This window comes from Xenopus laevis, chromosome 1L (assembly GCF_017654675.1).
Source record: "Xenopus laevis strain J_2021 chromosome 1L, Xenopus_laevis_v10.1, whole genome shotgun sequence".
Lineage (NCBI taxonomy): Eukaryota > Metazoa > Chordata > Amphibia > Anura > Pipidae > Xenopus > Xenopus laevis.
In genome coordinates, this window is record NC_054371.1 from 217,443,667 (window position 1) to 217,469,014 (window position 25,348).

At 36.7% G+C, this 25,348-nt stretch overlaps 1 protein-coding gene across 2 annotated transcripts in view; it reads left to right on the forward strand.

Moving 5' to 3' along the window:
- adamts12.L (ADAM metallopeptidase with thrombospondin type 1 motif 12 L homeolog) overlaps positions 1-25,348 on the forward strand; it is a 352,590-nt gene that overhangs the window by 244,770 nt on the left and 82,472 nt on the right. For both annotated transcript variants that reach the window (XM_018266523.2, XM_018266519.2), the window contains exons 14-17: positions 941-1,061; positions 6,740-6,984; positions 12,186-12,324; positions 19,884-20,010. In XM_018266523.2, coding sequence (XP_018122012.1) covers positions 941-1,061; positions 6,740-6,984; positions 12,186-12,324; positions 19,884-20,010 — 632 coding nt within the window. The remainder of the gene's footprint in view (positions 1-940; positions 1,062-6,739; positions 6,985-12,185; positions 12,325-19,883; positions 20,011-25,348) is intronic.

The following is a 25,348-nucleotide window of genomic DNA, read 5'->3' on the forward strand; positions in this document are numbered from 1 at the left end:
CTCTCCCCCTCCTTTTTCCCCCTCCCTGCTGTAATCTGAGCCCCGAGTTATGATTGAGCAGGGAGAGACTCAGGCAGGAAGTGATGTCACACCAAGCCAATATGGCAGCTGCTATCCTAAACAAACAGAGAGAACTTCCAGAGCTATTTACTTGGGTAGGGTAAAGCATTTTGCAGAATAAATACTGTATAATCTTATGGTTTGCACTAATGTGGCTAATCTACTGACACTGCTTCAGTAGCTTTCCGTCTCCTTTAAAAATTCCAGCTGAGAAATATTAAATGCAAAACTCAGTCCATGAACAACAAGGTGGCTGCTACCTTCCCGCAAGTTACTTCCCAAGTAGCAGGGATAACACAATACTTATCTTTTTAATACTGGGAAAGGGGGAGAAGCCTATAGTGCTACCATTACCTTCTCATTTGCGACCTACTGTATTTATGGGGTCATAAAAGCCTACAAGTTCACAAGCATGTTGGCTTGCACTGCCAAGTGTCCACCTTCTGGGCTTCATGAAGCTTATCAGGCAACTGTTTATTCTGATCTGAGGTGGAGCTCCAAGATGAGCTTTGCATGGGCACATTCCTCCCTCCTTTCCCCAAAAGCCCCAACTTCAAGATTGGGTTTTGGGTTTTTATTGGGCCTTGACACATATTCCCTTTAGCATCAATCTCCCCCACCTCCTATTATCAGATACCTGACGCAGTCTCCTCAACTGGGACCAAACATTGGCTATTGCAGACTACAAGAGTGGTCAGGACAAGGAGAACATTATGATTCAATACATAGTGATAAATTATATACAATTATACTGTGTTTGGTATGACGCATTCAGATTAAACCATCCCACTGTGCTTTATTCTTTAGCTTGCTGCTTACAGGTTTGACTCTGTATTGACTCTCCATTCACTAAGCCAGTTTGCAATACTCTTCCCTTTAGAAAGTTGGCTGTGATTATGAAATAGATTCAAATGCTACAGAGGATCGATGCGGGGTCTGCCTTGGAGACGGCTCAAGCTGCCAAACGATAAAAAAAGAATTTAATCAAACAGATGGATTTGGTAAGTTAATTTACATTTCCCAGAGAGAATATCTGATTAATATCTTACCTGTGCATTTTAGATCAATGCTCCTGTGTATGTGTCATGTCTTTTTGTATCACTTTACCTCAATTGTATATATTCCATATATTTTCCCCATTCTTGTTGAGATGTACTTTCTTACATTTCTTTCTTCTAAAGTACGTTCCCAGTACCAGCAGTGGGTGAAAATCCTCAAATTATAGTTCTTGTGGTGTTACTTCCACTTTTAAAAAGGCTAGGCTCATTTATTATTGACTCTGCCTTCAGAGAATCTTACACTTAGGATAAGTAAACCTTAAAAATATTTAATTCCAAGATATTAAAGGATACATGTACTGTTAACATGAATGAATTTTGTTACAACAGCGCCACCTGCTGGTCAGTTTCCGACCAGTCTGACCACCAAGTAGTCAAGGAAGTTGTCAGGAGAAAGAAAGAGGCTGCTCTGATGTTCTTCTGCTTAGAAAAGATTTGAGAAAGGTTTCTAATTGTTTTCCCAAAAAAACTTGAATGTGAAAATGTCGATTCTGCGAGTCCTGCAACCTGAAAACTCGAATTGATCAAGTTTTCGGCAAAAAAACCTCAAATCGCTCAAATCATTCGAGTTTTGGGGCAAAACCCTCTGAAGAAGTTCGAATATTGTTAACAAAATGGTTCAAGAGACCTCTGCCATTGACTTCTACATGACCTTGACAGGTATATAGGTTATATTTTCGAATTCTTACTATTTCCAGGGTCGGGGTATAATAAATCTTGAATATTCACATTTTTTTAACCCAAAAATGTGTGTTTTGACCAAAAAAATTAACTAAAATTTTTGTGGAAAAAACAACTCGAACCTTAACATGAGACTTTATTTTATAAAAACTATGGGGCAGATTTATCAAGGGTCAAAGTAAAAATTCAAAGTAAAAAAATTCAAATTTCGAGCTATTGTTGTGTACTTCAACTAGGGACTAGTCCAAATTTGATTCGAATTAGAAAAAACAGAAAATTCAAAAATCGAAATTTATCATGTACTGTCTTTTTAAAAATCCGACTGCTACCATTCGCCATCTAAAACCTGACAAATTGCTGTTTTAGCCTATGGGGAACCTCCTAGAATCTATTTGGAGTCAACTGGTGGTATTTTTTTTTAAAAAAACGATGTTACTTTAATTCAAAATATTCAAGTTTGAATGAATACCGTCTATTCACCCACAGAAAGAAACTTAAATTTTTGAAATTTATTTTAGTTGGTCTTTTTTTATTCGAAGTTATGGGAGTTCAAAAAAACTCCCATTACTTCGAAATTTGACCCTTGATAAATCTGCCCCCTAAGTTACAGGGGAAACTGATACAGTCTACAGTGCTATTAGATATGGGCAAATCAGATAATCAGGGCAATGGGTTTTTATAAAACAAATTGCAAAGCCCATCAATTAAAACCGAATTAAGGTGGGTACATGTATAAGTCATAGCTGACAAACTGCTACAGGTATAGGATCTGTTATCCAGAAACCTGTTATCCAAAAATTTTGAATTACAGTAATTATTTATATTATATATTATTAGAAAATAACATTATTTTCTAGTTAACATTAGACAGATCAGGGGTAAAAAGAGAGGGGTGATTGGAATAGGGAAAATCGAAAGGGTAAACTTGCCTTAACTAGTCAAGTTAAGTCAAAGGAGGATCTGGTTCCCATTGATTTTCATTAACATTTTATTGTTAACTTGTTCTGCAGCCCTTAACAGAGATACAGTATATGAATATAACAGGAGTGTTCCCTTCACATGACTTGGGGCAGCTGGGAAATTGACAATATGTCTAGCCCCATGTCAGATTTCAAAATTGAATATAAAAAAATCTGTTTGCTCTTTTGAGAAATGGATTTCAGTGCAGAATTCTGCTGGAGCAGCACTATTAACTGATTCATTTTGGAAAAAATGTTTTTTCCCATGACAGTATCCCTTTAAGGTTCATGAACGAATTCTGAGCACTTGCAGTACAGAGGCTTCAAAGAGGCAACATCAATAGGGGAAATGTGTTTCATTCGCTTAATGCAATCACTTCACTATCTGCAGAGTTAGTGTGATGTTGGGATTTTAAAAGGTTGATGTATTTTGTCATCTGTTTAGCTAACAGATTTATTATGGGCAAAGAACCAGAAAGATTCCCTTAGCAGAGAGGTAGGAGAGACAATTTAAAAATGAAAAACAAAAGCCAAGACCATTAGCAGAGTTGCTTAGCTCCATCAGTGGCACACTTAGGGGCCGATTTATTATACCTCATTTTTTTCTGGTCGAGGTTTTTACTGGGAAAACAAATTTTCCTCGGAAAAAAACCCTCTAATATTAAGAGATTTATTATACCTCAAAGCTGCTAAAAATCTGAAAATAATCTCAAACCTGTTGAGGTCATAAAGAAGTCAATGGCAGATGTCCCAAAAGTTGATTCTTGACAATGTGATCTGCACTGATAATACGAAAAAGTCGAGTTTTCGCAGTGAAAACTCACTAAAATCGAGTTTTCAGAGAGCCAATCGTACGATTTGAATTAACCTTTGATTTTGTTGTGATGTTTGGTTGCTCCGATTTTTCAGTGAAAAATTATCGATAAATGAGTTAAGATCATGGAAAGGAGTTTGGTCGGATTTGTTTTCATTAAAAAATTCGATTAATATTAGGAATGCACCGAATCCAGGATTTGATTCGGGATTCGGCTAGGATTCGGATTCGGCTGAACCGAATCCTAATTTTCATTTGCAAATTAGGGTTCAGATTTGGTTCGGTATTCGGCCGAATCTTTCACAAAGGATTCGGGGGTTCGGCCGAATCCAAAATAGTGATTAATATGAGTTTTAGTAAATGTGCCCATAAGGCTAATGTTACATGTGGTGTCTCTCTTCCAGAGCACAAAATGCCAATTCACTTGTGTGCATTTTCAGACCAAAAATCTGTGGCATGTGTGAATTGACAGGCATTGATGTCAGTTCTTAAAGAGTTAGCCTTATAATTATTGATTTCCACCTTCAGGGATGGCAGAGCATTAAGAGAAAACCTGGTGGGCTCTGACACTCATGGGGTCTGCTGCCCCAGGCCCTCTGTCTGCTGGAACTGGAATGGGGGAACAATTTGCAGCATCTGCGGTATGGGTTTGTGGCCTCTTCCAATTGGGTTGTGGGGCCTTGAGATGACAGCCTCTGTTGGCCCTTGACATTGTTCTACACTTTCCACCTTAATAAAGAAAATATGCAATTTCAATCGTGCTAAAATGCTCAAATAATCGCATACATTTTATAGCAGGAAGGCTGTCGCTGGAATCAGAGTGTCAGATCCCATTTGCAGTTGCGACATTTCCAGCAGCCGTAAAGAGAGGCTGGCATTTGAGGTCCAAGACCAAGATGTCATCTCTGAACTCCTAGAATGAACTGTGAATGCACTGGCCTCTGGCGTGAAGTACTGCTCGTGTTTTACTCTAATGGCGATGGAGTTGGGGGCTAACTCAAGGCCAAACTTGCAGTTGGGGAGAGTGTTTGCTAAAAAAAGTAAACCTGACTTGAAAAGTAAAACAGTAACTGCTTTCATAAATATTTCCAATGGCCTCGGTGTTGGCTTTTACTTTAATTTCACCTTTACTTGTCCTTTATGTAGTTTATTGTGGCCATATAACACACAGTATTATCCTGAGTTTCAAACAATGGAACATGTACAGTGATGTGCCATCAAATAAACAGGCCAATAAGAAACCATGAGCCCCCAGGGAACCAGGAAGAACTATTCACCCAATGGAATGTATGGAAGATGTCCTGGAATGCTCTGTACATGTTCCTGGTTCACTGTACAAATCAATATATATATTGTATCATCCAATTGCAAGTGTATATTATAATAAGTGTTATCTGATACCTAATTATATCTGACCAAGAATGGTTTATTTGTACAAACCAATATACTAGAACACAGACTATTTTCTGGAATACTTGGGGTCAGTGTTCAGGTAAAAGATTTATTATCATCAAGATGGATTTCTTCTGCGTTATCTAATACAGGTATGGGATCTTATCCGAAAACCCGTTATCCAGAAAGTTCTGAATTACAAAGGCTATATTCCATAGACTCTACTTTATCCAAATAATTCTAATTTTTAAAAATGATTTCCTTTTACTCTCTAATAAAAAACAGTACCAGCACTTGATCCCAACTAAGATATAATTAATCCTTGTTGAAAGCAAAACCAGCCTATTGGGTTTATCTCATGTTTACATGATTTTCTTGTAGACATAGGTGCAGATTTATCAAGGGTTGAAGTGAATTCGAGGGAATTTTCAAGTAAAAAAATTCGAAATTCTAAGTAATTTTTGGATACTCGGACCATCGAATAGGATACTACGACTTTGAATTTACTTCGACTTTGATTAGAAGTAAAAATCGTTCAACTATTCGACCATTGGATAGTACTGTACTTCGACTTCAATACTTTCGCCAACTTAAACCTGCTGAAGTGCTATATTAGCCTATGGGGACCTTCCAGAGCATATTTCTAAGTTTTTTGTATTCGAAGGAAAATTGTACGATTGTACGATAAAATCACACTACGATCGGAATACGATCGTACGATGCAAAAAATGCTACGAATTCTACTTCGAATTTGTATTATTCAATTCGATGGTCGAAGTATTTTCCACTTCGAAATTCTACCCTTGATAAATCTGCCCCTTAAGGTATGAAGATCCAAATTATCGAATGATTTTTATCCGGAATACCCCAGGTCCCGAACATTCTTGATAACAGATCCCATACATGTACTGATTACAAAGAAATTCCTTACAAGTACAGAGGGGAAAACCAATTAGATAATGAATTAAATTTGCTTATTTTATTACATAATACACTGCAATAGGAGCCACATTAAGGGGCAGATTCCCTAAAGAGCGAAGTGACTAACGCTAGCAAAAATTCGCCAGCGTGATTCAAATTAGCCAAAGCTAGCGCAACTTCACCAGCCACTTAGGGAATTTGCCCCTAAGGGTTTTTGGATCTTTTAATTATAGGGTTCCAGATAATAGATCCCAAATCTGTTCATACATTTCTGGATCCATTACCCAAGCGCCAGTATGAATCCTAATTAGTAATTTCTACATACTTGAAAAGAGGAAAAGGGGCAGATTTAAAAATACTTAGAAATTCGACCATCAAATTAAAATACTTCAAATTCGATGGATTGAATTTGGCTATTCTGCGGTCGAAGTAAAATCGAACGATTAAATCCTTTGAATCAAACTATTCAATCGATTTTATCGTACGATGGAACGATTTTTACTTCGACTTCAAAAACGTAGAAAAATGCTGTAGAAGGTCCCCATAGGCTAACATAGCAGGTTTAATTTGGCAAAGTATTGAAGTCAAAGTTTTTTTAAAGAGACAGTACTTCGATTATCGAATGGTCGAATATTCGAACTATTTATATTTCGAATCGAAGTCGAAGTAAATTCGAAGTCGTAGTTTCCTATTCGATGTCCAAAATGACTTCGAATTTTTTTACTTCGAAAATTCCCTCGAATTCACTTCGACCCTTGATAAATCTGCCCCTAAATGTTCTTTTAATCACAGAGAGAATCTGTATATATAATCCATATAATCTGTATAAACTGTAATCTGTTTTTTTTTTCTAGGTTATGTTGATGTAGGCCTGATTCCAAAAGGAGCTCGGGATATTAAGATAGAAGAGGTGGCAGAGGCTGGAAACTTTCTGGCATTAAGAAGTGAAGACCCGGAGAAATATTATTTGAATGGAAAATATATAATACAGTGGAATGGGGAATATAAAGTGGCGGGAACAATATTTCATTATCAAAGAAATAATGATTTTGAGAACATAACAGCCTCCGGACCAACAAACGAGTCAATCTGGATACAGGTAATTCATTGTGAAACCTACATATAGACACATACCTTCTTCATAATATAAATCATACAATTTATTTTCCATTAAGACTGGCAGACAGTTTTCAGTGGAATTTGCAGTTTATGCGTTGTGGGGGGCAGTTGATTGTAAATTCTGGCCTCGTTTCATCAAACAGTGGCAAACCAAATCTATATGGTAATTAGGGATGCCCTTTTCAACAGAATTCGGTGAATTTAAGTGCCTGGCCAAACAGAATCACACAAACAAGGAATTCAAAAATGTATTTACAACATGCTAAATGCGTGGTACTCTTTCCTCCTTTTACCCGTAATTTACATATGTAAATTAGAGTTCGGATTCGGTTCGGGATTTGTTCAAATCCTTCATAAAGGATTAAGTATTAGGCCAAATCCTAAAATGGATTCGGTGCATCCCTATTTGAAATGATAAAACGTTGGTTTTCTCTGAAGCCAGATGTATTACATTTTGGTTGCAATACTTTTTTTTAATTTTTGAAAAATTTTCTTTGCTTTTCTCTAAAGCCTAGCTGTATTACATTTCGGTTTCATTCTTTTTTTTTTTTTAGAATTTCTGAAAACTTTTCTTTGCTTTTCTGTGAAGCCTAGATGTATTACATTTTGGTTTCAATATTTTTTAGAATTTTTGAAAACTTTTCTTTGCTATTCTGTGAAGCCTAGATGTATTACATTTTGGTTGCAATATTTTTTTTAGAATTTTTGAAAACTTTTCTTTGCTTTTCTGTGAAGCCTAGATGTATTACATTTCGGTTTCAATATTTTTTTTTAGAATTTTTGAAAACTTTTGTTTTCTCTGAAGCCTAGATTTATTACATTTTGGTTGCAATATTTTTTTTTAATTTTTGAAAAAAATTTCTTTGCTTTTCTCTAAAGCCTAGATGTATTACATTTCGGTTTCATTCTTTTTTTTTTAGAATTTTTGAAAACTTTTCTTTGCTTTTCTGTGAAGCCTAGATGTATTACATTTCGGTTTCAATATTTTTTTTTAGAATTTTTGAAAACTTTTCTTTTCTCTGAAGCCTAGATGTATTACATTTTGGTTGCAATATTTTTTTAGAATTTTTGAAAAAATTTTCTTTGCTTTTCTCTAAAGCCTAGATGTATTACATTTCGGTTTCATTCTTTTTTTTTAGAATTTTTGAAAACTTTTCTTTGCTTTTCTGTGAAGCCTAGATGTATTACATTTTGGTTGCAATATTTTTTTAGAATTTTTGAAAACTTTTGTTTTCTCTGAAGCCTAGATTTATTACATTTTGGTTGCAATATTCCTTGTATTACATTTCGGTTTCGATATTTTTTTTTAGAATTTTTGAAAAGTTTTCTTTACTTTTCTCTGAAGCCTTGCTGTATTACATTTCGATTTCAATATTTTTTTTAGAATTTTTGAAAACTTTTCTTAATATTTCAGTTTCGTTGCATTTCTTTAGTCATGTAAATCTTGTGTTTGTCTAATTGGTGGGGGAGGTTTAGACTCCAGTCGGGGTAGATGGTAGGGAAGGAGGAGGGTGAAGGAAACTAAGAAGAAGAAACAGACAACTTCTGAGAAGAATCAACTAGCAACAATGATTATCAATACCTTCTTATATCGTGCTGGCAAGTTACACCAAGATTTACTTTATATCTACCCAATAGAACCAAACAGGAATAGAGGTGGGTTGGCTTCAAAATGCAGTAAATCCACATCTCTCCCACAAGGTCATCCTATTTCCAGGGTGATTTTCCATGCATGTGGTTCACTAAGTTAAGGAGCAGTATAATATGAATTACCGTATCTGTGATTAATATGAATGTTGCTATGAAATATATATTAAGTGATAAATGAATGCAACCATTTGGATTTAATTTTTATGGATATTCATGGAATAGTTACAGGTATGGGACCTTTTATCCAGAATGTGCAGGACCTGGGGTTTTCCCTTAAGTACCTTAAGTCTACTAGAAAATCATTAAACATTAAATAAACCCAATAGGCTGGTTTTGCTTCCAATAAGGATTAATTATATCTTAGTTGGGATCACGTACAAGCTACTGTTTTATTATTACAGAGAAAAAGGAAATCATTTTTAAAATTTAAAATTTGGATTATTTGATTATAATAGAGTCTATGGGAGATGACCTTTCCTTAATTCAGAGCTTTCTGGATAACGGGCTTCCGGAAAATTGATCCCATAACTGGTATATTGGTCATAAAATTACTGTATGTGTGTTGTGGGAGCTTGTGGGAGAGATGGTGATCTAACAATATTGTAGAATGAAGATGATAAAGGTTTCATAAAAAAGACTACTGTATACTTATATTTCTAATTTGGACTTTTACATCCTTGGGGTTTAATAAATTCCGAAAAATCTGTGATTTTTTAAAAGTCAGATTTTATTAAAAAAAAATCACAAATTTTTCGAGATTTTTACATTCAGAGTTTAGTAAATAACCCCCTAAGACTGCAAAAATCACTGGATGTGTTTGAAATGTGTTTTAAGAAGAAGATAACGTTTGGATGAGGGGGTGCAGTATAATGTAGCCCCTTCCAGGGACTTCAAATCTAATGGGAAGAATGCATGCAGGCAGGGACATCTTGCCCCCAAGTCTCAACTTTGTTAATCACATGCTCAGACAAGTTTTGATCTGCAGAAAGAAGGTCATCCAATGTAAAACCACTATAAAACATATCCAACAAACCCAGAGTGATATTATTGCCTTCTTTACAGACATGAACTTCAAGGCAGTTTTGAGCCAGAAGATCCTTTTTTCATCTTCTTACTTCAGCAGCAGAGTATAACGTCTTCTGACTTCTTTGAGTTGCTACTGAGGCTTTTAGCTATTATATCCTCTTGAGATGTTACCATTCTCAGCGGGCCTGTTGTAGAGTGAATTTTATAGTACACTACAAATGTTATGCAGAAGTGCCAGCTGATAATTCTAGAAACACTTAGCCCTCGTAAAGCTGTACTATATGGAATAAAGAGGGAAAAAAATGGATATAGCTGTTTCATGGATCTAATGCTTGCCCGTGGATTAACTGAAATTCATCATACTCATGTTCTTTGATTTAATAACTCCGTTATTTATTATTAACCTAAAACCTATGTCAGAAACTCCCATCCCTGCCACCGATGGACATTTTATACACATCACTGCAGTAAGCCCCCAAGGGAGCCCTAAGCAATGATGGCAATATAATGTGAATATATTGAATACATCCCTTGGAGGTATATTATAGTAGAGAAACAAGGTCACCTACAATACATAGACATATGAAAGCACTCTGTGTTACATGCAATAAAGCCATAAAAGCCTATAAGATCCTGGAATGATGGACATCTGTTGGAGATCAAGCAGAATATTTTGTGCATGTGATATTTGCAAAGCAGAAGCTCCAGGGAAAAGAACGGTTTCTTGAGCTCTTCATAGTCCATTTTTTTCTCCTTAATCATGCCAAACATGCCCACTGTCATCAAATGTTAACCTACTACACACCTAATACAGGTGTGGAAACCCATTATTGAGAAAGCTATCCAATACATGCAGACCTTGTTAAGAGGTGAAAGGATCCAATTCAAATTTTGGGCCACAATTTGAGGTGGTGGTAGGGTCGTGTTTAAGTCTGAAAACACAATACAATATACAGTATACTGAGATAATAATGTATCTATATAATTACGTATGAAATTCATAAAGCAATGCTTTCTTGTTTCCCTTGTGTCCCCATTGGGGGGAGCAATGTTTAGAAATTATTCTAAAAACTGTACATCTTAATTAGGTATTACACAGGATAACGACCTTATCAGGTAAACGCTATTGCTTAAACTCTATATCACAATGTTATCAGATAGTAGTCTAGTAAGCAGATGTTAAAGGAGAAGGAAAGGTTAAAACTAAGAACGCCTTATCAGAAAGGTCCATCTAAATATACCAGTAAACCCCCAAAGTAATGTTGCTCTGAGTCCTCTGTCAAAAGAAACACTGCATTTCTTTCCTTATATTGTGTACTCATGGGCTTCTGTATCAGACTTGCTGCCTTCAGCTTAAACCTCATTGCCCTGGGCAAGAGCATGCTCAGTTTGCTCCTCTTCCCCCTCCCCTCCCTTCTCTACTGTAATCTGAGCCCAGAGCAGGGAGAGACTCAGGCAGGAAGTGATGTCACACCACATTAATACTGCAGCTCCTATTCTAAACAAACAGAGAGTTTCTAGAGCTTTTTACTCAGGTATGGTAAAATATTCTACAGAATAAATATGGCATTCTACCTTGCACTATTGCAGCTAATCTATTGGCAATAAAATGCCACCGTAGCTTTCCTTCTCCTTTAAAGGGCATGTAAAGTCTAAAATAGAATAAGGCTAGAAATGCTGTATTTTGTATACTACATATAAACATGAACTTACTGCACCACAAGCCCAAACAAATAATTTATGCTATTAAAGTTTGCTACAGGGGGTCACCATCTTGTAACTTTGTTAAACATCTTTGCAAGACTAAGACTGTGCACATGCTCAGTGTGGTCTGGGCTGCTTAGGGATCATCATAAACAAAGCTGTTTGAGTTCTGCATGGCTGGGAGGTAAGGCGGGGGCTCCCCCTGCTGTTCATAAGTATGATTGTTTCCCTGCTCAGCAGTTAGGGACCATCTGACAATTCCTATCCACAGCAGTAAGTGAAGGGAGAATTTCACTGCACAGGTTTCTTATAAAAATGGTACACATTTTTTAATTAAAGTATATGGGAGATAGGTTTTATTAGTATTAGCTTGGTGTGGCATCACTTCCTGCCTGAGTCTCTCCCTGCTCACTCATAGCTCTGGGCTCAGATTACAGCAGAGAAGGGGCGGGGGAGAGGAGCAAACTGAGCATGCTCAAGCCCAGGGCAAGGAGGTTTAAGATGAAAACAGTAAGTCTGATACAGAAGCCCATGAGTACACAATAGAAGGAAAGAAATGCTGTGTTTCTTTTGACAGAGGACAGAGGCTTACTTAGTTTTAACCTTTCCTTCTCCTTTAAGATGTCTGCCAATAAATAGCTCTTTTAGATAATTTTTAAATATAAATTATAAAAACAACATATTTGCATCCAGCATTTATTTCACTAGATTTAAACATTGCCTTTGCTCATAAAATTGCTAATGACTGTCGGGCCAGCAAGGTTTCTTTTACATCAATGTCAATTAAATCTGTTTGTTCAGCTTCTATTTCAGGAACACAACCCAGGAGTACGATATGAATATGTTGCACAAAAAGACGCCAACTTGGAAAACGAGATTGAATCAATATACACGTGGAGATACGGAGGCTGGACAGACTGCAGTGCAACTTGTGGAACTGGTAATTATAAAAGATTTCTTCTAGCTTACACTAGTAATTGTGTCTGCCAGTTAAAGAGATCTGCCTCAAATTACCCTCAGAGTAGTACAGCATGGAACATATTTCATAAATTAATTTCCTAAAAGAAAAAAGACCTGTCTGCCTGAATTGATCTCACCATAGGTGCTCAAATGAGCGTGTTTAAAAAGTTAAAATAGAAAAAATAGTGTTTAAAGTCTTTAAACCACATACATCTTCTTTAAGTCTTTAAGTTACATAGATGGACATTCAATTTGATTTCAAAACAAAGAAAATTCAAAACAAATTTTACAAAAAGAAAGAAATGCAAATTGATAAAGCAATCAGAGGCTATAAAAACATCAGGAGCTGCCCTGTCCAGAGCTCTGGTCCTAATAGTAACTGGCCAGTCCTGTTTTCTGATTGAGCCGCTGTCCGTTCTATTGGTTTGGCCTTGGTATGGGATCCGTTATCTGGAAACCCATTATCCAGAAAGCTCAGAATTAAGGAATTGCCTTCTCCCATAGACTTTCATTTTATCCAAATAATCAAAATTTTTAAAAACGATTTCCTTTTTCTCTGTAATAATAAAACAGTAGCTTGTACTTGATCCCAACTAAGATATAATTAATCCTTATTGGAGGCAAAACCAGCCTATTGGGTTTTTTAATATTTACAAGCATTCTGTATAACAGGTCCCATACCTGTACTGATAACCCCTGCCTCTGTATAATTTACTTTCATTGGCACTTACCTGTTACCTAAAGACAAGAGGTCTGTAGTTTTATAATTGTGGGCCTTTATAAGCCTCCCTTTGTAGCCCCTTGTGCTTCACTATTAAGTTCTTGCAAGAACTAGTTTATAACTAGGCTTGTACGAATTTGACCCGTTTCGTCAAAAATTAGCCGCAGACAAAATGTCGCAGACACCCATTAAAGTCTATGGGCATCAAAAAAATTTTGACGTGCAAAGCCATACAAGTCTATGGGCGTCATTTCTGAGGCTAAATAAGGTGAAACAATTTGCCCATCCCTATTTATAACCTGTTCCTGTATTCTTTGCTACGGTTTTGTCCTATTCTTGAGCTGCAGCTCTAAAGTTCTCTAATACTGCTTGCCTTGTTTCAGATTCCCTTATTTGAACCCTATCCTGGACTTTTCCTTACCTGCTGCCTGTCCTCACCCATTGGACATTCCTTGTATATATACTGAGCCCTAGCCTCTTCTCTGGACTTGCCTTTGCAATGGCAAATCCCAACATAAACTTAAATGTGACAGATAGTAACTAACAACACTATTCAAAAAGTGAGATAGTATATTATAACAGTATGGGGGTTATTTATTAAAATCAGAATTTTTCCGATTTTTTAAATTAAAAACATTTGACCAATCTAGAATCCACGATTTACCCTTATTGATCAATAAAAAACCACAATAAAATTTGATTGAGTTTTCGGATCATTGCACGAAAAACCACAACTTTTTCAGATTGCAACGTATAAAATCCGAATTTTCTGGATTTGACGCCTGAAAAGTCTGAATCGGAAAAGTCCTAAATGTTCGGATTATTGTATAAAACCCAGCACAGACAATTTTATCTTCAAATTGCAAATAGGACCTCTGCCATTGACTTCTACAGGACCTCGACAGGATGAAGATAGAGTATTTTTCGGATTCTGACTTTTTTTCAGCCTTGGGTAGAATAAATCTCGATTTTAGGTTTTTTTTCCCACTTTTTAGCAGACTTTAATAAATAACCCTCTTTGTCTTTAATATAATATTGAAAGCTAAGGAACATTTTTTCTGAACATCAGACATATATTTCAGATCACGAAAATAAATAGAAGGTGGACTGCAAAACCAATATATTAAATATTAAAATGATTAAATATATTAAAAGTACAATTTATTATATGATCACAAAAACCGGCCAGAAAACACAGTGAATAAATTATGAATAAATAATTCTAAAATCAGTAATAAATACAATCCAGGTGGGCAATCACTTTTCCTGTGGAGAAAAATCAGTTGACTGTTCCTTGGTGATGGTATATGCTTCTAATTTAAAAAAAAGGATGATCTTGAGTTGTAGTTCAACAAGATAGAAAAGTTATTTCCCAAAAGTTAAAGCTGGAATTTTTGAAGCATTCCTTATAGTCAATTTAAATACACCGCACACTCCACTGCTTCAAAATCCCAGCTCCAACTTCTGGGAAATAACATTTCTATCTTGTTGAACTACAACTCACAACCATCCTTTTTTTTTTTTTAAATTAGAAGCATATAACATCACCAAGGAACAGTCAATTGATTTTTCTCCACAGGAAAAGTGATTGCCCACCTTGTATTTATTACTGATTTTAGAATTATTTATTCATAATTTATTCACTGTGTTTTCTGGCCGGCCAGTGTTTTTGTGATTATATAATAAATTGAACTTTTAATATATCGGTTTTGCAGTCCACCTTCTATTTATTTTCATAATTGGTTTTTATCCCCAATAGGACCTTGGGGATTGAAGGTGTGCAGTCTCTACCAATATAATACCCTTCCCCCATCCGTCACTGGAACTTCTTTATATATTTCAGATCAACCAAGCAAAGAGTTCAGAGTCATTTTCCATGTATTCAATTCACAGAAATTTGTTTCTAAGTTTTTTGGACACTGTGCTCACGTACGTAGGGGTAACATTTTTTATTTTAGGCAAGCAAAGAAAAATGTTTTTTCTTTTCTTCCCGTCAACACTTAAACATGATAAATGTTCATGACCGGCATGAGCTCTTGCAGTTTAGATGGTATCCTGTGGATGAAAATAAAGCTGAAAAATGACAGCCATTGCAAAAGTATATCAAGACCATTTCATTACCTTTAAAATTGACTCTAATCATTAGGATTTGGACTACAGATTTGGTAGAGGCCTGATAGAAGTGAAGTGGATGAGCTTGAAATTCAACCCCATTGATATGTACAGTTATAGGACCTCTTATCCAAAATGCCTGGGACCTGTGGTTTTCCAGATAATGGGTCTTTTTGTAATTTGGATCTTCATACCTTAAGTCTACTAAAAATCATTTAAACGTGAAATAAACCCAATATGATTGTTTTGCCTCCAATAAGGCTTAAGGATTAATTAAATCTTAGTTTGGATCAAGTACAAGGCACTGTTTTATTATTACAGAGAAAAAGGAAATCATTTAGAATTATTTAGATATTCTAATAATTTGCAGCTTTCTGAGCTTTCTGGATAATGGATCCTATACATACACATATATGTTTCAAGGGTAGTAATTGTGCTATAGCAATTTAAGTTTAGGTTTCCTTTAGGGATGTGCCAAATCTGGGATAGTACAGGATTTGTCCAAATCCGAACCTTTTTCAGCAGGTTTCAGATTTAGCAAAAATCCAAGAGTCTGGCTGAACCAAATCTGAATCCTAAAAAAGGTGAAAATCTGCTGTGCAGCATTTCATTAGTTATAACTACAAGCTCTTTCATGGGAATGCAAGTGTACAGATATGGGATTCGTTATGCGGAAAACTGTTATCCAGAAAGCTCAGAATAACAAAGGCCATCTCCCTAGAGTAGAGTCATATTTGGATTATTTAATGTTTATATGTTATTTTAGCTGACATGGAGGCCTATTTATCATAGGTCTGAATTAAGTGATTTTAGAGGTTTTTAAAACCACAACAAAACTCACCAACACTAGAACTGTGAATGGAAATTGACACTGAATAATGCACCTCGAAAACCTTTAAAAAAATTGGCAATTCCTAGTGAAAAAAATGTATAAAACTTCTAAAAGTCCAAATTGATTTGAAACGGTCCAATAGGATCAACGCAGCTCCCATTAACTTCTATAGGACCTTGACAAATTTTATATGGCCATGTTTTGTATTATTGGTTTTTGTAATCTTTACACTTTATAAGCCTTGAATTTTTAGAGCTTTTTTTTAAAAATAAAATAGGAAAACGACGAATTTTTAGAGATTCATGGAAATCAAGAAAATAAAAATTTGATTGTTAGTAACTGGGCTCCGTAAAGTTGTTCACCTTTGAGTTTTTTAGTATGATGGAGAGAGTGATATTCTGACACAATTTGCAATTGGTTTTCAGTTTTTTTTAAAAAAAATTTTTTGTTATCATTATTTTTGAGTTATTTAGCTTTTTATTCAGCAGCTCTCCAGTTTGAATTTCAGCAATTTTGTTTCTAGGGTCCAAAGTTAACAACCTGAAAACTCGAATTGATTGAGTTTTCTGCAAAAAAAACTAATTGCTCAAATTGATTACGTTTTCAGGATAAACCCACCTAAATAAACTTGAACATCATGAAGGCTAATAACATCTTCAGATGGTTCAAGGGACATCTGCCATTGACTCCTATGTGACCTTGTCAGGTTTACTTTTTAATTTGGGCTATTTCCAAGGTCAGGGTATAATAAATGTCAAAAAAATTCAAGTTTTTTTTTTCAGTAGAAAACAATTCGATTTTTGACTGAAAAATAACCTTGAAAACTTCAATTTTTTGTGAAAAATACAACTGGAACCTTAATAAATCTGCTCCTAAAAGTTAACAGAAACATGAATCACCCTTTACGATATAGAATCTGAAAAAACTCTATCATTGTGGATAAAAGATCCTGTACCTGCATTTTAATTTGCCTATCCATATTGATAGAGTCTGATCTATCTCCCATGCTTATAATAAAGCTTTAATTTCTAAATATTTTAGTAGACATTTGCGTAGTCCTGAGGAAATCGAGCACAACCAACTAAAGCATTGCTGGATTTCTTCTAAAAATCTATGCACAACCCTGTTACTGTTATGATTCAAAAATTGATATCTTTCAAATGGCAGAAAGTGAAAGCTTTCACTTAATCAAGGCACTGAAAAATTATAGTACTCAACCCAAGTAAATGAGGTTAAATGATCTTTCAATGTACTTCAGATGGTTTCCTATTTAGACTGTGCCCTAATGAGACGACTTTCTAGGTACTTAACGATTTCTTGTTTCTTTTTTTAAAAATCAGAAATAGAAACTGTAATTTTTATAGTCTGCAATATTTGTCCCTAATGAGGCTCTGAATTACCATGAAAAAAAAATCCTATCTGGACCTTCATCAGTAAAAATGATCAGCTATTGCGTTGAGGAACTTTTGTGTCTAATATATATAATAAAAGAACAAAGAAAAGGAAGCCTTGGTCCAATATAATTTTTTTTTTCTATTTCAAAAACAAGATGCTTTTTTCAATTGTTTTGTTTGTTGATATATTGTCCAGTTTACACTATCATCAGAGCAACGTAGTGTAAGCAAGGCCTCCATATTAGTAACGTGCAGGCCAGTTCAGTAGCCATGGGACCTGCAGGTCTGGTGGGTTTGGGCCAACTTCTTTGCATAGTTTGCAGGTGGGTTTGGGTTGAGCTGTTCCTTCCACTCCCAGCATGCGACCTTCCTGTGCCAGCTTCTTCTTCAGGCAGATTCTATTTATAGGGTGCACCTGCCCTGCCCCCTTTTGTGACATCAGAGATGGGTGGGAGGGGCGTGGGCCTATCAAGAGGGTTTGGGTTATATGTAGATTAGGAGTAAGCAGGTCTACGAGAATTTTTAAATTAAGGTTTTATGTATTCCTAATACAAAACTGTCCTGTTGAATTTGGCTTCATATACTTTTTTATTATGTGAAAATTGTTTTTCTCTCGAATGAGATTAATGCTCTTTTGAGCACTTTCTGGTCACTGACTTCATTTTCTGAGCAGAGCAACATCACAAGACTTTCTGACTATGAAGATTTTCATTCATCCAGGTCATGGTATATCAAATATAAGTGATTCTAAAACAACTGGACTTGCTGAGTAATTATCGAAGACGTTTCACTACTCATCCGAGCAGCTTCTTCAGTACAACTGACTGGTGTGGGAAATTCTCGGCATATAAACTCTTCCACTAATCCAATCACAATGGCACATTGTAACTCTTCAGAGAGGTGACATCTGAAGAAATTCTCAGAGGTGTAGATTCTGTGTAGTTACTGTGATAGGATTATCCAATGTGTCACGCAACTCCTAGATACAGGTGTTACTTGTGAGAGTTGCATGAATGGATGTGTGAAGTGTTCTGAAACCGCCGGGGTACAGAAATTAGAACAGCATTGTATGTAGCCGACAGGTGGTGTCGAAGGCCCCCGCCTCTGTTCAGGGATGGTTTCTCCACCTCTTTCACACCTCAATCAAACCAGCGGTCTTCTTTATCCAAGATTTGGACCTTGCTATCTTCAAAGGAGTGTCCCTTGTCTTTTCAGTGTAGAAAGACAGCCAAGTCTTGCCCTGTAGAGTTCGCATTCCTATGCTGAGCCATTCACTTGGTGAGCAATTGTTTTGTCTCCCCAATGTATAGATCTGTATACTACTTGCTACACTGGACTCTGTATTCCACATTACTTAGGGGGGAAGCCAGGTACCCTAAAAAAAATGTATGCTCTTTTGCAACCTATCACCCTGAAAAACTGAAAAGTCACCAGCGTTTTGTGTGAAAATTAGCCTGAAGTTAGAGTGCGAAGTACCACTAGAGTCTATCTCCTTTGCTAGCAAATTTACGCCAGCTTTAGTCACTTCGCCCTTTAGTGAATTTGCCCTTATGTGTCTCTGGGTGGTTATTTCTATTGATGCTCCTGTTGGGTTTGGTTGCTGCTGTTTTCAAAGCTCTTTAAAGAGTTACAGTGTGCCGTTGTGATTGGATTAGTTGAAGAGATTATATGACGAGAATTTCCCACACCAGTCAAAGAGAAGAGGTGATTCATGTCAAAGTAGAGAAACCATCCCTGAACAGAGGCGGGGGCCTTCGACACCACCTGTCTGCTACATACAATGCTGTTCTAACATCTGTACCCCGATGGTTTCAGAACACTTCACACATCCATTCATGCAACTCTCACAAGTAACATCTCTTTCTAGGAGTTGCATGACACATTGGATAATCCTATCACAGTAACTACACAGAATCAACACCTCTGTGAATTTCTTCAGATGTCACCTCTTTGAAGAGTTACAATGTGCCATTGTGATTGGATTAGTGGAAGAGTTTATATGCCGAGAATTTCCCACACCAGTCAGTTGTACTGAAGAAGTTGCTCGGATGAGTAGTGAAATGTCTTCAGTAATTACTCAGCAAGTCCAGTTGTTTTATAATTACTTATATTAGATATCACAAGACTTTCCTTTTCTCATTAACATTCTTTTGCTGCATCCAGTCAATCAAACAGCAGGTGGTACAGTTGTTTCAAAATCATACTATTAGCCAATACTGCCAATATCTTGAACACTAGAAAAAAAAATGTAAATAATTGAAAGTCCTCAGAGTTTCCTTTTGTATTGACACAATTTTACTGATAATTTTGTATGAAAAAATATAATTTTAAGAGCAAAATTCAGAATTTTGTTTTTAGAAAAATAGTAAATGTCTCTTATTGGCAACTTTCTGGAAAAGGTTTGTGGCTGTTTTTAAGGAAAATGTCACTGTTTTATGTCACTGTTACTTAATGCCATCTCTGGTGACTTTGTTTCACAGGTGTTCAACACCAAATTGCTCGATGCGTGAACAAAAAAAGAGGAGTCGTTAAGAATACCTTTTGTGATCAAGAAATGCAGCCAATGACACGGCAGAAGAAATGCAACACTAAGGAATGTCCACCCAGGTAAATAATTGGAATAAATGAGATTGGGGGTGGGGGGCTGCTTTAATGTACTGTATATGAGGATAAGAACTTAGAGGGTGCAGAATCTTTGTAAAATGTACCTAAAAATATTTCAGGGCTTCTAGATAAGGGACTCCATAGTGTTTAATGAACAAACTGCATCTTGGGAACTAAAACTTTTCTGAAACAAGCAAATCAGTACTAATCTTAATTGCATATGATTAATATTAATATTAAACATATTGGTACTTTGTAGTTCTGGTATATACTGTAAGTACTAATCAAATTGTGTCCTACAGAATTCCCACCATTCAGAGATGCCTAATGATATACAATCATGGCGAAAAAACACTGCACACTTAGGGGCCCATTTACTTAGCTCGAGTGAAGGAATAGAAGAAAAAAAAGTTCGAATTTCGAATGATTTTTTTGGCTACTTCGACCTTCGACTACGACTTTGACTTGGAATCGAACGATTCAAACTAAAAATCGTTTGACTATTCGACTTTTCGATAGTCGAAGTACTGTCTCTTTAAAAAAAACTTCGACCACCTAAAACCTACCGAGGTGCCATGTTAGCCTATGGGGAAGGTCCCCATAGGCTTTTAAACAATTTTTAGGTCGAAGAAAAATCGTTCGGTCGATGGATTAAAATCCTTCGAATCGAACGATTCGAAGGATTTAATCGTTCGATTGAACGATTTTTCGTTCGATCAAACTATTTGCGGTAAATCCTTCGACTTTGATATTCGAAGTCGAAGGATTTACATTCGGCAGTCGAATATCGAGGGTTAATTAACCCTCGATATTCGACCCTATGTAAATCTTCCCCTTAGCATATTGTCTTTAATAAAGAGGTCTGCAATTATTGTACAGAGAAGATATGGTGGATGACCACAATGTAGTGGAAGGTTAAAGTAAACTACAACCTGTTCTTCTTTCTAGGTGGTTATGGGTCAAATTCACTAAGCGCTGAAGCGCTTAATACTATCGTGAATTCGCTAGCATTGGGCATTTTTGTTACTTCGCCGATTCACTAACGAATGCTGGCGTAACTTCGCTAGTGTTACTTCACACCCTTACGCCTGGTGAAGTTGCGCAACGGACGTAACTACGCAAATTCACTAACGCGCGCATTGTTCTGAACGCTACCTTTTACGCCAGACTTCCTTCGCCACCTCAGACCAGGCGAAGTGCAATAGAGTAGATAGGGATTGCTTCAAAAAAAGTTTACATTTTTTCTAAGTTCCAAAAAACGCTGGCGTTTTTTCTTTATTATGGGTGATAGGCTGAAAAAGATTGAAAAAATTTTTGGGGCTCCCCTCCTTCCCCCCTACATTTCCTAACTCATGGCACCTTAACTATACAGTGGGCACATGTGTAGGGCAAAATAACAATTTTATTTGATGTTTTGAAGGTTTCCCAGGCTTTTGTAGTGTTTCTACGAATACTTCCATTGAAATTTGAATTTGGCGCCGTATGCAAATTAACCATCGCTAGCGTAACTTCGCTTTGCTTAGCGAATCAACGCTAGCGCAACTTCGCAACCTTACGCTACCCCTGAGCGCAACTTCGGATTTTAGTGAATTTGCAGAGCGCTGGCGAAACTACGAATCTTAGTGAATGTCCCACTATGTGTTTCTCAGAGGAAGAACATATAACCACCTATTACCCTACCTGTTAAGACAGTATTTTTTGCTAACTAAGCTCTCCTGTTAGAAACATTCAGTGATGATTAGTGATGGGTGTATTTCTCCCCCGACAATTTGCCAGCATCAAAATGGATGCTGACGTGGGGTCGGACTGGGGGGGCAGGGGCCCACGGGACTGCTGTTCAGGCCCCCCCGCTCCCCTACTGTGACGCGCCAAGCATGAAGGAAACACTCGGCCCAAACAGCGTGACGCACATGTGCAAACGGCGCAACTCGGCGTGCATGCTCAGATGCGCTGCCGGCAACAAAAAAATAAATATTTTTTTAACCCAAATAACGGGAGAGGGAGTCTGGCCTGGCCCGGGGGGGGGGCCCATGAGGGTCGGGGACACACATGTTTTTTTCCCGGTCTCCTGTCGGGCCAGTCAGACCCTGCGTTGCCGTTAAAGTTGACGCTTTTGAATTGTTGGCGGCATCGATTCTGTCCCATTCGTAAAAAAAAAAAACGTTGACGCTGGCAAATCTTCACGCCGGTGAGTTTTCATGGAACAAGACGTGAAACGTAGAAATTCGCCGCAAATTCGTTCCTGCCAAATAAATTTGCCCATCACTAGTAATGATGTTTTTTAAAGCTGGCCACAACTTTGGACTGGAGCCCTCAGGACCCCCTTCCCGATGTCCAAACTCCTCCCCCCCCACCATGCATGTGCGAACTGCGTTGCACTGCCACCGATTTCTTTCCTGTCCATTCCGACTCTGGGTGGCCATACATGGTCAGATTTAGTTGGCGCATCTTATTGTCTTAATTGGGTTGCTCACCTTTAAATTAACTTTTCATACAATATGATGTAGAGAGTGATATTCTGAGATAATTTGAAGTTAATTTTCATTTTTTATTATTAGTGGTATTTTGAGTTATTTAGCTTTTTATTCAGCAGCTCTCCAGTTTGTAATTTCAGCAATCTGGTTTCCAGGGTCCATTTTATCCTAGGACCCTGCACTGATTTGAATAAGAAACTAGAATATAAATAGGAGAGGCCTGAATGGAAAGATGAGTAATACAAAGTAACCTTACGGAGCATTTGTTTTTAGATGGAGGTCAGATTCTATTTTAAGTTTGCTTTAATGGCACTGCATTCAGCAAGAGGGCAAAGTTAAAAGTTCTAATGTAAGCTGTTTTCTTCCTTTTGCGTAACATCGAATTTTTGACCTGTGATGTGTCATTCACATTCCCTAGATGCCAAATGATGAAAGTGTGTTCATTTTTTTGTCTGTGTGTGCATGAAATTAATCAGCCAACCTGGTTTATTGAGCTGCAGCAACAACAGCATGCCAGGAGATATTTTAATCAACTAATGAACCTGTCTAGATGAAACAAAAAAAAGAAATTTCCAACCTGTGCTTGATTTATACTCAAGGTAAGAGCTTTAATGTTCCGCATTAGAAGTAACCATCAAGATGAGTGACAGCTGCTTCTTTTGATTCATGCTACGAGACTCAGAACGTCCTTGAATATAAAATATTTGGAGATGTGGGCAATTTACATCTTCATGGCTGCACCACAGAGATGAAGAAAAAATTATATTCTGTTACATAACATTATATTGTAAAATAATATTTCAAAGCATTGTTATTTTACAAGACAGGTTTCAAAAAAGGACATAACTAATCTCATATTATGATCAAAATAAAAGGAAAAGAACTCTTACTGTATATACTCGAGTATAAGCCGAGTTTTTCAGCCCCCAAAATATGCTGAAAAACTCTACCTCGGCTTATACTCGGGTCAAGCGCAAAAACGGCGCAAAGAATAGTCGCCGGCGTCTAAGAATAGTCTCCAAGTATATACGGTACAAGAATATTCTCCGGCATCCAAGAATGGTCGCCGGCATCCAAAAACGAGAAGCCGGCACCTCCAATGGGAGCAGAAACCCTCAATTTTTTGATTGAAACTTACCAGAAGCTGCTGCATTTCTCACCCTCGGCTTATACTCGAGTCAATAAACTTTCCCAGTTTTTGGAGGTAAAATTTGGTACCTCGGCTTATACTCGGGAGGCTTATACTCGAGTATATACGTCACAACAAATAAGATCTCAAAGGTCACAATCGGGGGCTGACGACCGTCAGAAGATCAGTGCTCAAAAAATTAGGAATAGAAAGATACCCCGTCTGTAACAATTAATTAGTATCTAGTGATAGATTAAATCCCTACCTATAACATAGGTGATTAACTTAAATTAAAGTGCAGTGTGTGCCTACTTATTTAGTTCATCAACGATATTATATAAAAAACAATCTCTTCCCAAATCAATTAATTCCCAAGCCAATTCATAAATATTAAGTATAAATATAAAGTGCAAATTAGTGCATATACCCAATGACTGTTGCCCAATTAATGGTAACAATCAGTTCATTGACAATTCATGATTGGACTCGAATAAATTAAGTTAAAAAAAGACCAAAATTCATTAGGAAATGCCAAAAGTTATACACAAAGTGCTTAATAGTAAATTGATGTTTCTAAAATGGATCAAATTATGCTACAATAGTAAAGTGCCAGGCTTATAAATATCTATTACTAGAAGTATAAGTTAATGAGAAAAGTCTAAATCTAATTGATTATGACCAGGGATTGGGCAAAGGCCAACCAGAGAGCTACGGTTTTATAGAAAGATTGTAGGATATAATGAAAAAATAGAGGGTGGAGCTGTCCCAAAACTAGCTGGGACTAGACTGGGACACCACAAAGAGGAGGCAGGACAGGGTAACCAGGACTGTGGCCTTGTAAATTAACTTGCCCTGATCTTAATTGAGACTATGTTAAACCTGAAAAGCCCATGGGTCTTCAGTAGGGATGCGCCGAATCCAGGATTCGTTCGGGATTCGGCCAGGATTTTTCAGCAGGATTCAGATTCGGCATATGCAAATTAGGGGTGGGAATCCGAATCGTGCTGAAAAATCCTGGCTGAATTCCGAACCGAATCCTGGATTTGGTGCATCCCTACTGAAGACCCATGGGTGCATCGTTTTGTTGTACAGGTATGGGACCTGTTATGCAGAATGTGCAGGACCTGTGGTTTTCCAGATAACAGATCTTTCCATAATTTGGATCTTCATACCTTAAGTCTACTAGAAAATCCTGTAAACAAATTAAATAAAACCAATAGGATTGTTCTGCTTCCAATAAAGATTCATTTTATCTTAGATTACATGAAGTAAAAGCTACTTTTTTCATTACAGAGAAAAAGTAAGTCATTTTTAAAAATTAGGATTACTTGGCTAAAATGGAGTCTATGCGAGACGGCCTTCAATTTGGAGCTTTCTGGATAACTGGTTTCCAGATAATGAATCCCATACCTGTATAACTTGATTTGTGTACGTACATGTGCTGTTTTTGCCATTGTTGAGCAATATTTTCTATTATAGCGATGTCATCCTAGTATTTTTCAAACAGCATATTTTACATAAAATTAATAAAACGGTTGGTTTTGTTTAACGGATAAGTAAACCTTAAAAAATAAGTGAAAATAAAATGAATGAGAGTGCTATTCTAAGCTCTTCTGCAATGTACATTCATTATTTATTTATTTTCCAATTTTTAATTCCAAGATATTAAAGGATACATGAATTGTTAATATGAATGAATTTTGTTACAACAGCGCCACCTGCTGGTCATTTTCCCACC